Source organism: Helobdella robusta, assembly GCF_000326865.2.
Source record: "Helobdella robusta unplaced genomic scaffold HELROscaffold_96, whole genome shotgun sequence".
In the NCBI taxonomy this organism is placed as follows: Eukaryota; Metazoa; Annelida; class Clitellata; order Rhynchobdellida; family Glossiphoniidae; genus Helobdella; species Helobdella robusta.
The window spans coordinates 122,038-138,404 of record NW_008705547.1 but is presented as its reverse complement, the minus strand read 5'-3'; the positions used below and the strand labels follow the sequence as shown (position 1 = coordinate 138,404).

The following is a 16,367-nucleotide window of genomic DNA, read 5'->3' as shown; positions in this document are numbered from 1 at the left end:
AAATTTCAAATTGTTGACAACTTGTCAACAGACCAATACATGTATAAAAGTAAATAATCACGAATATAGGCAATTTTGAATTATACTTTTTCAATCATAGCGTTTTTAGCAATCAGAATAAGAATAACACAGTATATGTGTGCATTTTTTTTACATTTTTGGGCTGAATAACGTTATTGAATTTTCACAGGCTGCAAAAGTTTGTATACAAGTTCGTTCTTCGTAGCTACTATGGAAAAGCTTGCAAAAAAAAACTCCACTCAACATGAAAAACTTGGTGAAGCAAAAAAAACAACTTATCACATGATTGACGAAATTATTGAAAAACTAGAAGAAGATTCAATTTACGTATATCCGGAACTTAGGAAAAGTGCCATAAAAGGCTTTAAAGTGGATGGAAGTCCAGATGGAGAGGCCAACATTGAGTTTGACATTGTGCTTATCATGCGCATAAACAAATATGTTGAGGTTAGAAAATTATCCAATTTGAGGACTTCTAATCACAAATTTGTTTTAAATTTTTTAAGTCGTTAAGTTTAAAAAAAAATTTTTTAAATTATGGGCATGGGGAGGAGGTTCAGCGACAGACGCCAGTTGCAGAAGGTCGATAGCTGGCTATCAATAAAAAACATAATAATAACATGAAATGAAAAGTTATCGCATAAACGGATTGTCGTCTATCAAATTTGTACAAAACTTCAAATTGGAACGTTACTACCTAAACTCGGTCTTCATCTAGGTGGTGGGTTAGAGCTGCATTTAAGTTAACGTGTCTTAACATTAACTATTTGCACTGTTTCTCTCTCTACTTACTTTCCTCCCTCTCTCTCTTTATTAAATTCGTATGCCATGTCCGAGATACGTTTAACTCATGCAAAAAATTTTGAAATTTTATAATCAAATAAATATTTTATTCAAATGTGGGCATTTTAACAATTAAATAATAATTATGAGATTTAAATATTAAAATCTAAAAATGGTCACAAAAAAATCACAAGCTGGTTTTTTAATGGAAATTTTTTGCCTCGCGTTTTTGTTTATAAATCATCTGACATTCAAGAAACTAACGCAGAAGAATGAAACCCCGTCAATTAGTTACCATGTAGAAAGTGGCTTAGTTTAACAATAAATCATGTTAATGAATCAAATGAATCATTCATTCTCTTTAAATTTGACCGCACAAATAATTTTTTAAATGTGCGTTCATTCAGAGGGCCTTGCATAGAGTTGGATGTCATGCTTGTTTGGGACGTGGGAGAAATTATTGAGGTTACAAAACTGCTGCATTATGCTACAAATTCATAAGTTAATTTAATCATTTTATTTTAAGTTTTCTAAAATAATTTCTATTTTTAACTTGAGTTTTTCAAATTATTAAATACAATAAGAAAGTACCATCTCCTATTGCCAACCGCTGTTTCATGATGGTAAAACCTGGAACAAACATACCGATGCAATCTATTACTGACGAGGATGATCATAATAATCGTTACTTACGTCCATTCTCTCTGCTGGAGTTCTTTAATGAAAAGATTGAAATGTGCTGCAGAAAATATGAACCAACGCTCGTTGATCATGGTCCATGCATTCTAATGGTTGTCGCAATACCGGTTATTTTTTAATTTTTTGAAATTTCTGTCCCATATTTTGTACATGTGTCTTGATGGGCAGTAATACGGGTCTTTTTAATAATATCAGTTTATATACAAATTCAAACAAATGAACAATGAAATTTTACATTTCCAAAAGAAAACAGAGGACGATCCAGATTTTAAATTCCTTATAGATATCGTTCTTACGTTGAAAGTGAACAATGATGAAATTTACGTTCCGAAACCCACTGATATTTTTAATGATGACCCCGTGTTAATCCGACCTCACTATTCTTGGGTAAGATCTTTCAGCATTGAAGAAAGGAGCGAAATATTAGAGTTCATTCCTGAAAAAAAAAATCTTATGAGGGTTTTCAAATTTATTTTGTTTAAAAGTTATTTACCATCTTATTATTTGAAAAATATTTTTTTGAAAGTATGCCATAAATTTTCAAACGATGAACTTTGGTCAGAGAAATATTTAGGTTTGAGGTTGATAGATTTGTTGCAGGAATTATTGACATGTTTGAAGAATCGCAATCTGCCTTGCTTCTTCCAACCGAATGTTGATATACTGGTCGGAATAAATGAAATATTTATCTTAGAAAATCGACGCGTGTGTCAGAAGTTGACTGATGATGAAGAATTCATGTTGGAGACGTTGAACAAACGTCTAGAGTGATTGCAATTAATGTATGAGCTTGTTGAAATTTACAAACAAAATTTCACAAATTATCCTGAATTATTTTTAAAAGCTCGCTGAATTTTATTTGTAAGATAACGTAATGGTTCTCGCTTAAATCATGCTCATCGTAATTTTTCCATTCATCATTTTGACTTATAAATTATTATAACGTAAATTGCCTTTTAGATGTTTAACATAGCTTGCTTGCATGAAGTTCACATGCATTTATTTTAGTGTAAAGAAACAATTTATAAAAAATTCGAGAATAACCTGATAATTATTGATCGGCAGATGAAATTAATTGTAGTGAAACCTTCATACCATGCGGTATGGTGGTCAGCGATGTTAGTATCAATGGATCATTTTTGAGGGTGATGTACGAGCCAGTTACTGCGTCTGTCAGAGTTTGATTCTTTTAAAAAAATTAGTGGCCATGAGTATTTGGCCAATTGAAACAACAGAATTTTAAAGTAAGACTTGTTGGAATTGTGATGAAAAACTGTTAACATGCGCGTGCTGACGTGGTTCGAATACGGCGTGAACCAGGACAGTTGCCCCAAAACCTGAACCAGGGTCATCATCTGTAGAAGCAGCGGTCACCAACCTTCTTCAGGCCCTCATACAACGTGCCTCTGAACGACCAAGTGGAAATAATACTACTCGGTCCACCTGGATGCCTTCTCTCTCCTCTCATCAACCACACTCCTCCATCACAACTGCCGTCTTCCATCTTCCTACTCAGGCGTGCTTTTAGAATTATTAATATTTATTATTATTATCAATTAAATTAAATTAATAAATTAGTTATCAAATCTGATTTCTAATAAAATTTAAAATGCATTTAAAACATTATTAACTAAAACAGACTAAAATTAAATTTCATCAAAACTTTTAGAGCGTGTTAGAATTTGAAATATTTTATTTTATAAACAATATTGATAAATATATAAAATAATCATCATAAATAATCGATAAAATAATATATAATTGTCAGGTTTCTCTCTCAAATTGTATATAAAAAACAACAAGACTGATTGATTTTCAAATTTCACTTAGTCTTGAAACTGAACAGCCAAACACAAAGTTATATAATATTGAAAGTAGCCAATGTCTAAAATGTTAATAACTCAAATTTTTAACGTTCATTTATGACTATATAACGCTAAATAAAGCAACCAACATAACGCAATGCATTCAACGCAAATCACAGCTATAACGTTGATCAAACAAATTCACAACATTAATTTCAAAGTAATAACACTAACATTTAACTGGCTCAACTAAAACAAATAAGAAAAATTGTTTTCCATTCGTATCTGCACTCATATCCGAATCCAATATATATACATATAGTTCGTTTATCTCAATTCAAGTGCTTTTACTACACTATATATTATAAAATCTGAAGTGGATCTTGAAGTGGACATTAGTTATGATTCGCTTGGGTACTTCAGGCTCGTACTTTAATACTTAGTAGATCTCGCCTTAAAGATGTTTGGTCTACGCCACGCCTGAGTTTGTATGTATCTGGTAACTATTAGTGATCTCAACCGATGATGGCTTCGCTTTCAACATGCTTCATACGAGGAGAGCGCTGATGAGAAGCAATTATAATTGGCGCTATATAAACACAATATTTGATATTTGATTTGATTTGATATATATAATTAATTAAATTGGAAGGAGACCATATTTTATGCAGTATTGTATGAATTTTAACGAATTTTTAGCATTAGTCAATTTAAAGTTCATTTATTCAATTTTCCTTATTAGAATTTTATGAAAAAGATTGGAAATTATGTTGGTTTATATGAACGAACGCTCTGTTACAGAAAAACGAAAATCAGATATAACGGTTCAGTCGTTCAAATGGATGTCAAAATGGTGGTTCAATCTTTATAACATCAATTTATTTGGAAAATTTAATAAATAAGTAAATATATTAATTATAAAGAATGAAACAGATTGGAAGTTCTCAGTAAATATTTATCTCGCTTTAAATTTCTATGATCGTTATATCTGTTATCCCAACCTAGGGATGATCGAACGAAATCTAGCGTGGAGGTTAAGATTTAATGATGATATCATGGATTTTCTAAGCTGGAGGAGAAGTGGCGTTTTAAATCTCAGGAGCTACCTAGCGTGGAGGGAAACTCAAATTTACAAGCATATGGATGAGAGGAAGATTTTAAATTACTCTCAACTTTTTTCAGATTTCGATAATATTAAAATCAAACATCCGATTTTATTTGAAATGGCCTTTCATTATGTGAAAAAAAATCTTCCTAGAGTATATTCCAAATTTCATGCTGATGATGAATGTTTGATCAATTATTTTGGTTCCAGATTGCTAGATTTTTTGAAGGAATTATTAACGTATCTTAAAAATTGTTACAACCCTTGTTGTCTGAAGCCGGATATCAATTGGATGTATGAAAGAGTGAATAATGCAATGCCCAAACATCAACGATGCAAATTTCAGAGTTCAGTTAAGAAAAAGGATATTATGGTGGATACCAAGAGCAGTAAGTTGTATTAACAATGATTTATATGGTAATGACAGAAATAAATATTTTTCAAATGTTTTAGAATGATTTTACAGACTTATGTTAATGTTTTTTTATAAAGTTATTACTTTCATCAATTTTGTAACTGTACATGTGAATATTAATAAATAAAGTGATTGACATTTCAGTCTACAAAAGCTGGCATGAAAGCTCGCGCTTCATAACTGCGATTAAGAATTGTGCATCTGAATGCACCATTCCGCCAGATCGAATGAAAGAAGCCAGAGATATAATTCACCACATTATAGGAGACATTGTTGAAGAACTAAAAACAGATTCCATTTTTGTTACTCCGGAATTCGTCGGAAGTACTTCCGAAGGTTTAAATGTGAATGTACGTCCATTCGAACAGCATCCCATAGAATTGGATGTCATGCTTGTCTGGGACGTGGGAGAAATCATTGAGGTTACAAGACAACTGCATTCTACAACAAATTCATAATTTAGTTGCCCATTTTATTTTTAGGTTAGTAAAATAATTTTCATTTGCTTTCATTTCTTAACTTGAGTTTTTCAAATTACTAAATACAATTAGAAAGTACCATCTCCTATTGCCAACCGCTGTTTCATGGTGTTAAAACCTGGAACAAACATACCGATGCAATCAATTGCTGACGAGGATGATCATAATAATCGTTACCTAGGTCCACCCTCTCTGCTGGAGTTCTTTAGAGGAAAGATTGAAATGTGCTGCAGAAAATATGGACGAAAGCATTGGAACGCAACTACAGAGCTTATAGATCATGATCCAGGAATTCAAATGGATGGCGCAATACCGGTTAATTTTTTATGCTTTAATATTCTTTATCTGTAAGAGGCAGAAAATGTGGAACGTGCGATAAAATGCATAAATAATAAGAAAATAAAAGGGAAATAGATAATTATTAAAATTAAATATGTAAATAAAAAATGATAAAAAAATAAGAAATTAGAATGAAATTGTCGTGCTGAAGAAACGTCATTAGAAAAATAAAAAGAGGGAAAATAAAGGATTAATTAAAACTGAGTTGAAATAATGAAATTAAGTTAACAACGTGCAACTATCTAATGGAATTGGTGATTAGATTGGTGGCTGAATTGAAGGTGCCTTGGGGGTATAGACGTACATTTTGTTGTGCAGTGCAATTAAATGTTTGTCCAATGTTTCCACTTTTGTCTTGATGGGCGGTAACACGGGTCTTTTTAATAATATCAATTTAAATACAAATTCAAACAATGAACAGTGAAACTTTACATTTTCAGAAAAAAAAGAAGGAGGATGCTGCTTTGAAATTCTCGATAGATATCGTTTCTACATTGAAAATGAACAATGAGGAATACTACGTTCCGAAATGCTCTGATAAATTTGACCACATGTTTTTCCAACGTGGCTATTCCTGGAGAAGATCTTTCAGCATTTTAGAAAAGAACGAAATATTACGGATCATTCCTGAGAAAAAAAATCTCATGAGAGTTTTCAAATATATTACGGCTATAATTGATCACTACTTACATTTCTACCTATTTTCATCTTATCAAATGAAAAATGTTTTTTTGAAAGTATGCCATAAATTTTCAAACGATGAACTTTGGTCAGAGAAATATTTAGGTTTGAGGTTGATAGATTTGTTGCAGGAAGGAATTAGTGACATGTCTGAAGAATCGCAATCTGCCTTGCTTCTTCCAACCGAATGTTGATATACTGGTCGGAATAAATGAAATATTTATCTTAGAAAATCGACGCGTGTGTCAGAAGTTGATTGATGATGAGGAATTCATGTTGGAGACGTTGAACAAACGTCTAAAGTGATTGCAATTAATGTATGACCTTGTTGAAATTTACAAACAAAATTTCACAAATTATCCTGAATTATTTTTAAAAGCTCGCTGAATTTTATTTGTAAGATAACGTAATGGTTCTCGCTTAAATCATGCTCATCCTGATTTTTCCATTCATCATTTTCACTTATAAATTATTATAACGTAAATTGCCTTTTAGAGGTTTAACATAGCTTGCTTGCATGAAGTTCACATGAATTTATTTTTGTGTAAAGAAACAATTTTTAAAAAATTCGAGAATAACCTGATAATTATTGATCGGCAGATGAAATTAATTGTAGTGAAACCTTCATACCATGCGGTATGGTGGTCAGCGATGTTAGTATCAATGGATCATTTTTGAGGGTGATGTACGAGCCAGTTACTGCATCTGTCAGAGTTTGATTCTTTTAAAAAAATTAGTGGCCATGAGTATTTGGCCAATTGAAACAACAGAATTTTAAAGTAAGACTTGTTGGAATTGTGATGAAAAACTGTTAACATGCGCGTGCTGACGTGGTTCGAATACAGCGTGAACCAGGACAGTTGCCCCAAAACCTGAACCAGGGTCATCATCTGTAGAAGCAGCGGTCACCAACCTTCATCAGGCCCTCATACAACATGCCTCTGAACGACCAAGTGGAAATAATACTACTCGGTCCACCTGGATGCCTTCTCTCTCCTCTCATCAACCACACTCCTCCATCACAACTGCCGTCTTCCATCTTCCTACTCAGGCGTGCTTTTAGAATTATTAATATTTATTATTATTATAATTAAGAATAATTAATAATTGCGATTATTATTATTACAGTTATTACTCTGGCTTCAGTTAATTTGAAGTCCGTTGAATTGAAGAAGAAGAATGTGGCGGAAAGATGGTTGTGATGAAATAATATCAACATACGTGCCAATTTATATATACAGTTGCCACAGTGTTTCGATGTTTTTGCACTGCCCTAATCATCATCGATATCGTAATTAAACTAATTAAAATGTTGGCACACGAAATTTTGTATATGCTTGGTAAGAATCATAAACCAACACAGGCATGGCAATGAAGTTAATAGAATGGTTTCAATGATGTATTTTTGTTTTGAACATTTTTCAGTCGTACTAAACAGTAAATTTAAGTGAAGTTAACGCAAACTGAACAGAAGCTAATACAATTTTAATTTTAAAAACAATTCATCGTCGTATTAATACAAATTACGAATTCGAGTATATTCGAATTAAATTACTTTTTATAAGCAAATTATTTGTGATTGATTCAGATTTTCAATTGAAAACTTGAACAACATTATCGGAATAGAACTTATCGGAACTCAAGAAACAGAAACACTCTCAGAAACTTTTTTGGAATATCTCAACAAAGTTTTAATTAAGGAAGTGTTTGCTATGCAAAAATCCACACACCTTCATTGCATTAGCGCAGGCAAAAATTTGACTAACCAGAATGATATTAAAATCGTGCTGAATTGTTGTTGTTACGACAATCACTTCATTGTTACCAATATTACCAATCTATTCGCTTGCAACAGCAGTTGACAAGAAGTATCAAATTATAGGAGAGCCAAACAATCTCATTTGTTCAATTCGCCACGAAAAGCATCAGTGCTCTCAAGCTGGTTTAACATTTCTTTATTACTTTCTATAGCTGCGTTGATATTCTCTTGTTAAACTTTTTCAATGGTATTTCATGATTGAGTCGATATTTTATATTTTACAAAGCGTATTGTTCATCTTGAACATTTCAATTTTTCAATATATTTCGATTTGGTTGAAATAAAATTTTTGAAAAACGAGAAAAACTTTTCAACTCTTTCGTTCATAGAATTACTTTGCTAAGACTTGCTTCACGTCACACACGCGAAACAGTTTGTTCCGCGTAGCTAGTTGGTTTCGTTCTAACCAAGAATGTACAAACAACTTTGATTATTTACCATGTGCAAATATAACTTTTCAAATAAATGCCTTAGGAAGTATGATTTAATTTATGAAATATTTAAACAAAAAAACTTTCAAATCGATCAGCTAGAATTTAATCAATTTTTTCATACAATTTTTGCAGATAATCTCAATGTATTTTACAATTTTTAAAATGTCAAATAATTGAAATATTAACAAGTACAAAATGAATAACGATGAGGAAAGTGTAGAAACAATCTATTTATTTATCATATGTTATCTTCGCTGATACTTCTAATAGTCTGTACTAGAATCAAATTCAGAAGATGTTCATGATGTTGCACATAAATTGCTTATTTATTTTTCTTGATTCGGGCTTGGACATCGGAGTGTGTACCTCCCATAACTGAGGCTCCATCGTAACTACAAACATATCAACGCCAAATATTCGGTAGAATTTATAGAATATTGTAAAAATATATATATATATATTTCGAAACGAGGTTTTCTTTAATACAAACATTATTAAAGATATATGCCCATTTTGCATTAATGACTTTCTTTAATGAACACTCAACAAGTCTGAATTTATTAAACTCGTATTTATTTAAAACAATAGACATGGAAAGGTTAACAGCGCTGTTTCGGGAAGTCCATCTTCAGAGCCTATGAAAATAAGAATAGCGTGAAATATTTTTATAAAATTATAATGCATATTAATTGTATGTGTAATAAAATTATTAAGAAAATAACGAGAAACCGTTGTTAGTTAAAACAATGCAAAACATGTACAAATTAAATTTATGGTTAAAAATATAAATGTATATAAAAAGTTAGTAAAATAGTATTAAATTAAATATTAAAACAAATAAATTAATACTGAAGTTTAGTTCGGTGAAAATTTGTTAACATCGGATGATGTAAATAAAACGTAATTAAGTTAGTTGAATGTGAAAAGAAGACATGTGTGGAAAGAATATGGAAAATTGTCAAAATTAATTATTAAGTTTATAATGATATATAAGAAATTTTAATAAACGAATCCGTGAATGAAACAACTAAATTAGATTAAATTGGATTATAGACTATTTATGAAAAAATATAATGGAATAAGATGAAATAAAATGAAAAAATAAAATGAAATAAAATAAAATAAAAATAAAACAAGTAATTGTAATGTATCACAGCTAATATGGATGTTAAGATGCTCGGTCGAATATATATATATATATATATATATATATATATATATATATATTATATATATATATATATTATATATATATATATATAATGTTTATTATCCAGTCTGACTTGAAATGGAATGAACATATAAATTCGTTGGTAAGCAAATTATATAAAATTACTGGCATTATTTATAGATCACGCAATAAATTAGGTACTAAAATCATGTTAATGCTATATTACTCCCTAATCTATCCATATCTCCTATATGGAAATGTTTTTTGGGGAGCTTCTTATGATTATTTAATAAAATCATTGACAATAGTACAAAAAAGATACCTTAGGGTTTGTTTTTTTTTCTGATCATACACTGGCAATATATCCCGATAATAGTATCCTCAGTATTGAACAGCTTAATAGGTATCTAACCTTGTGTTTCGTTTATAGAGTGTTATATGATGCTGAGTTCAACATGTTAGGCTCATTTGAAACGGTGTCAACAAACACTATGCAAAAAGGTTTGTTGATATCTATGACTTGCAGAACTGATTTAAATGCTAGATACTGGGCGGTAAGAGGAGTTCGTCTTTGGAATTCCTTGAAACTAGGTAAGAAAAATTTTTCGGATATAATGAATTTAAAAAATATATAGAAAACTTATGCAGATCAATGTAGGTATGATGCTTTTTTTGTTTAATTTTGTCGTGTTTTATTTAATTGTTTTACATCTGATTGAATATTTAACCTCCTTACTTTAAGTTATAAAAATGGATTTATTGGGTGTATTTATATTTATCGATATACTAAAAATGTTTATATTTGTACCTCATATTGTTGCACAACTAGTTAAGGTGGTCAGCACATGCTTTCGTATATATGATACCCTGTTCCTTTTCGAATAAAATTCTGGAAATAAAAAAAAAATTTTATTATATAAAAATTAATATGGCACTCACAATGTATAAAAAGGTTGAAGGTCAATCTTTCATGTGCACTTGCTTCAGAGGTTTCAACACAAAAACACACCGCGTATATGAATACGCGTGCAAACCACGCATCAAAACATTGCAAATGATTATTATGAACTGCAATTGCAATACCTAATGATCCGTCTCTCTCCGTACGTTTAAAAAACATCCGATAGATTTTGTAATAATCAGCCTGTCTATTACAACTATAAAGAAAACATTACTGGTATCTGGAACAGAAGTTATTGATAAACATCCCGTAGGCAGATGGTATGTGCATAGAGGCATATGCCTGCCTCCATTTTCCTCGCTACATTACGTTACGCCAAATCGCAAATAATTTAATTACAAGTTCATTGGAATTACCAACGTCTGTTTCTGTTTTTGACTCCAATCAATTCAGTCATTGTGTATATCTGGCACTCAATCCATGTTATGCAGCGACGCATGAACGGCTCGGAGAACTTTTACAGAAACTGGACTGATTATGAAAGAGGGTTTGGTAACCCGAAGAAAGGATTTTGGATCGGTTAGTTTCATTAAATCAGGCATAAAAAATTTCAACCAGAAAATGACAACTTCCAGCGCATAACGTCCAAGAAAAAGTACAAAGTGTTGTTTGTGTTGGAGGATTTTGAAGGGCACGTGGCATGTGCTGCTTATGATTCACTCAGTGTTGGCTCGCCAGATACTTACTACGTTCCGAACATCGCAAAATACAATGGAACCGCAGGTAATTTAAACTCGTCTACTTTATTGTCATATTTTACATAGAATCTTTAATATTTCCTTCTGAGATGGTTGGTTAAAGGTGGCAGCCCCGCATCCCCACTGAATCCACCCTGAATTGCCACTCGGTGGAACTGAAGTAAACGTAATTGCATAAACTATTTTGAGCAAATTAGTGACAACAACGATGATGAAAAGACAGGAGGCAGCTACATGTATTATGATGAAAAATTGAACTTTAACTGACTTGAACACATTATAATAATGTTAATAAATATTAATGTCATTATTATTGTTATGATATTAACTTAATATCATAATAACTATCCGTAACAAACCAAGTGAACTTTTTCTATTTATTCACCACGTCACAGAAATTTAAAATTTGTGAAAAACTAATTTTTTGCTAAACAAATATTTTAACATTAAATCTTTCTCAGAATCAAAAACAATGGCAGAAAAACAACATGCAAGACAACAAAATGAAAAATGAAACTAAGATTTATATGGAAAAGTTTTTCATTCCGTCTCTCTCTCTCTCTCTCTCTCTCTCCCTCTCTCATTGTTTTCTTCTTTATTTCTCTACACTACCCAGCCCTCTTTGTGTTTCTTGTTTTTTTTTTATAGTACGATAGAAACAGGCAAACATGAAGGGATTGGAAGAATGGATCGAAATAGAATGATAACGAGAGAGATAAAAAAAACTGCTTTTTTAACTATCTGATATTACTAGGGATGTACCGGATTCAGGTTTTTCAAATCCGGCCTTGGCCGGACTTGGCTCGATTTAAAATTCAAAAACGGCCGGGCCGGATTTTAGTTACCATTCAACATACGTTAGAAAAAATGCTCAAATTTACGGTTATCTACATGTTGAACATAAAAAAATAACCCCAAGCAAATAATTAATTAATTCAAATATATGAATAAGCTGTGTAATTCGCCAAATTCTGTACACAAAGATCAGCTTATAATTCATGCATATTTGCATAACCAATGTTAAAGCACAAAGAAAATAGTCCAGCTCACCGCACAATTAGTGATGTTGTTATTATGTGTCATGTATACCTAGCCTAACCTTGTTCTTAAATTATGCGCTTATGTATCTCGGTTATTAATTATGTATCTCTCTCTCTCTCTCTCTCTCTCTCTCTCTCTATATATATATATATATATATATATATATATATATATATATTATGTTGCTATATGATCCGTCTTATACATAATATACACGTGTACAAATTCTTTTACACAAAAATCAGCTCATAATTTTTGCATAACCCATGTTATAGCATAAAGAAAATTGTCCAGCTCACCTAACAATTAGTGATGTTGCTATTATGTGTCATGTATGCTTAGCCTTTAAGTTATCGACATAAAATTAATTGAATTCAATAAAAAAATTTTTTCTATTTATAACATTTCAAAATATTGATAGACGCTCATATCCGGCCCTAAATCCGGCCACCAAATCCGGCCGGAGCCGGATTCGGCCAGATTTAAAAAAAAGCCGGATTTTAGTCGGGGCCGGAGTCGGAGCCGAGGCCGAACTTCGGTGCATCCCTAGATATTACTGAAAACTATTTCTTGTGAGTTTTGTGAGTAGCACTTGGAGTCCACCGACTTCACCCAATTAAGCCAAAGAACGAAAAAATATATCCGAAAAATTAACGGATGGATAACGTTGATTCTGTTTAAAGGTTATGATGGTTATTACGAAAAAATAAGATATGTTACAGTTGTGTCATTAAAATAATTAACATAAGATGTTGAATAAAGCTAATTTTCCAGGCAAAATGGTTGAAAGCACCTGGTCCTGATTTTTAGTGTTCTGGTTCAAATTCAAATAGATTTCCATCTATCCCACGCAATAGGTGGTACATTTAAGTTTGAGGTTAGTCACGTACGTTGTGTGTGTTTAGATGTGTATGTGTTAGTATTTGTGTGTGTGTGAATTGATCCCGAAGCAAGTGTACTAAAAAAGAATGAACTTTAAAGCCATTAAAACTGAGAAATTAAGAGGGCGCCTTAACAGCTTATACCAGCAAAAAACTGGCTTATGCAAAATTATAATATCGAATGATGATTAGGAGGATGATGAAATTTGCCAATTTTACAGTGGTGATAATGATGAAATTACTCACATTAACTCTTCCAAGTGCTCCTCCTTTTACCTGTTACACGTGGAAATATCCACGAAACGAACCAAGTGAACCTGCTCAACGTCAACTGAAATTTTTGAAAAAATATTTTTTCATTGTACAAATATTTTAACAATAAATATTTTACAGTTTTAAAAACAAAAGCCACGGTATCAACATGACGGAAAAAATAAATGTATTAACTCGTATAAAATTTCTCCGTCTATTTCCTTGCGCCTGTCTCTCACTTCATCTATCCTCTGTCTCTCACTCTCTTTCTCTTTCTTTTTCTTTTTTTTTTCAATATATAATTTTTCACTTGTTTTGTGAGCACTAAAAAATCTTACCTTAATTAGTTAACTTGAATTCAAAACGTCGTCTTGTTTTCACTTCTTGTTAACTCGTGTTGAACACTCTTTTGCTAAATCTTTTTCTGGCCTTTTTCTCTGGAAGTCTATACCTCCTTCTTCGACTACTTCTCAATCACTTACAAGGTTCAGAGCAAATCTCAAAACTAGAGGTGAGCATGGGAACGGGAGTCGCGTGGCTACCATGAGATGCGCGCGAGAATTGTTATGAAGACTTGTTTGTAAATCTGCATTTTTAAGAAAATTTGGGTTTTTGTGTTCAAATATTTTGAAAATTTTAGAAAACGTTGTCATAAATGTGAATTCGAGAGGGAATCGGGGATGAGAAATAAAAGGAGAGGGAATTGGGGACAAATTTCAACTCCGGCTCACCTCTAGTATGTATGCATTCATGTAAATAAGATAATTTTTTATGTGCCAATGCAGGTATGTTTGTATGTATGCGGTATGTTTGTATGTCTATTTAATTGTTTGTACTGATGTATATATGAGTGTATGCAAGTATATTCTTCATATTAAGAAAGAAAAATATTATTATATTGTTATAACGACCCCTTGAACTTGTAGGGTGTGGTTATTTCTCTCCACGTGGATTTATGACTCCTGAACAGACTTAATTTAGATGAACTTTTTCAGAAAGAAAACAGTGCTGGTAATCACTTGTGTGTATTGTTGTGATCAATCACTCGTTATTTATTCAATCGTTAAAATTGTTAGAATACAGCACAATAACTAACCGACAGGTAAATCACGGAGTACAGCTATTCGTCAGTAGTTAAGTTTCTCTTGTCACACTAATTACATTGAGTTCTTTAGTCCTGGTATTTTTCATCTCAGTGTGTTTCCGGCTATCAAAATTTAATCTCTGACACCAGTGTGTAACCTCCTGAAGATCCAACTTTTAACACCTGTGGTGTAACCTCTTCGACCTCGTAACTACCAACACCGATGTTATAGCTTCAATACTCGCTATATCTCCAACAACGTGTTGTTGATCCCAACGATTGTCAAGAGTTCGTTTATCCGTAGGTTCAAGATTTCCGATGGATGAACAATGAACACAACTTCTTTAAACGCAAACTAAATTGAACGTTTATTTAACGCCAGCAGTAATAGAAACAATAAATTAATCCAAATAACTACGTGAATCATATTTACGCCTTCTAATTAAATTTGCAAGCGCTTCACTTAATTTCTAACTACTAGTTCTTTTCTCGGCTTCACGTCTGTAACAATATTCTTATTTTTATGTTTGTTTATCTAGATGTATTTATGTATGTATGCAAGTATTACTATGTGTTTGTTTGTATGGATGTGTTTATGTGTGCCTTCAAGTGTGATTATGTGTTTGTTTGTATGGATGTGTTTATGTGTGCATGCAAGTGTGATTATGTGTTTGTTTGTATGGATGTGTTTATGTGTGTATGCAGCGTGTATATGTGTGCATGGTTATTAATATGAAGGAATAAATGTTCAAAGAGATTCTATTTAATAAAAAACTGTGCAGAAATTCCTTCTAATTGTGGACGCAAAAAACAATGAGTTTCGTGACGAGTTCGTTTCGTGGGGCATTCGTGGCGGTCTTTAAAAAAATTTTCATCATATTGTTTCTTTCTGTCGCGCCGTACCTTGCTGAATTTGATTTGATTGACGAGCAATGGAACAATGTAATGTTGGGTGTCTTTGTTTTATTGTTCGAGCATTAAAACATTACCTGCACCTGTCTTTATTGATCTACTTCCATGTTTTGCGACAAAAAATATTTGAAATATATATTTCAACATATATATTGAAATAGCTGATGTTGTATGAATTTCATATTTTAATCCAGATTGCTAGCGTGTGTATCATAGAGGCTATCAGAAATAATTTATCGTGTATTTAAGGCGTTTGAACTAAAATTTTGAAAATTTTGCAAGTTCAACTCCTCCAAAATATGAAAATGACAAATGATTTAGTTATAAAAATTAGTAGATGCTCTCACGTGTGGCAGATGATGACGTTGGTCCAGCTAGCAATGGTATTTCTCCCACGAAGTGTTCTCGTCTTGGGTGATCTCTTTTTGAAATGCCCATTAAATGGCGGCAGCTCCGTCGATTCCTGCTGCTCAGATGATCCGGATTTGATTCTGAGGAACGTTGAATCGGTAAAAATGTGCGCAATCGAATGTAGTCGGCGCGACGGAATCAACTATTCACTCAAGAATGGAACATCCGCTAAATTGCCTGTTCTATATCCTAATGTTACTTACAGAAAAATCGCACCCAACCTATTTAACGTAGTCATGCATTACCTGTCCTTCAACACGTCCCTATTCCCGAATATCCCCAACACCTTTGTGAAATCAGGTGTCGGATCGTGTTACGGTTTCAATTATTACACACTGGCCTCCTCCAGAGAATGTCATTTGTTGGAGTGAGAGGG

General features: G+C 32.2%; 4 protein-coding genes across 4 annotated transcripts; 3 read left to right on the top strand and 1 right to left on the bottom strand.

Annotated features, from left to right (window-relative positions):
• Positions 1–231: 231 nt before the first annotated feature.
• On the top strand, positions 232–2,274 carry HELRODRAFT_182967 (hypothetical protein; the record flags this gene model as incomplete). Its single annotated transcript, XM_009033686.1, has 5 exons — positions 232–468; positions 655–746; positions 1,212–1,269; positions 1,389–1,610; positions 1,750–2,274. The coding sequence occupies 5 exons, from the start codon at positions 232–234 to the stop codon at positions 2,272–2,274; spliced, it is 1,134 nt and encodes a 377-aa protein (XP_009031934.1).
• Positions 2,275–2,554: 280 nt separating this feature from the next.
• HELRODRAFT_182966 (hypothetical protein) lies at positions 2,555–3,603 on the bottom strand (the record flags this gene model as incomplete). The annotated part of the gene is made up of 3 exons (XM_009033685.1): positions 2,555–2,689; positions 2,882–3,024; positions 3,543–3,603. The coding sequence occupies 3 exons, from the start codon at positions 3,601–3,603 to the stop codon at positions 2,555–2,557; spliced, it is 339 nt and encodes a 112-aa protein (XP_009031933.1).
• Positions 3,604–4,315: 712 nt separating this feature from the next.
• HELRODRAFT_182965 (hypothetical protein) lies at positions 4,316–6,521 on the top strand (the record flags this gene model as incomplete). The annotated part of the gene is made up of 4 exons (XM_009033684.1): positions 4,316–4,802; positions 4,973–5,250; positions 5,380–5,622; positions 6,087–6,521. The coding sequence occupies 4 exons, from the start codon at positions 4,316–4,318 to the stop codon at positions 6,519–6,521; spliced, it is 1,443 nt and encodes a 480-aa protein (XP_009031932.1).
• Positions 6,522–11,134: 4,613 nt separating this feature from the next.
• HELRODRAFT_91172 (hypothetical protein) lies at positions 11,135–11,476 on the top strand (the record flags this gene model as incomplete). Its single annotated transcript, XM_009033683.1, has 2 exons — positions 11,135–11,231; positions 11,271–11,476. Coding segments are annotated over 2 exons (303 nt in total), but the record flags the coding sequence as incomplete, so codon positions are not given.
• Between the last annotated feature and the right edge of the window lie 4,891 nt (positions 11,477–16,367).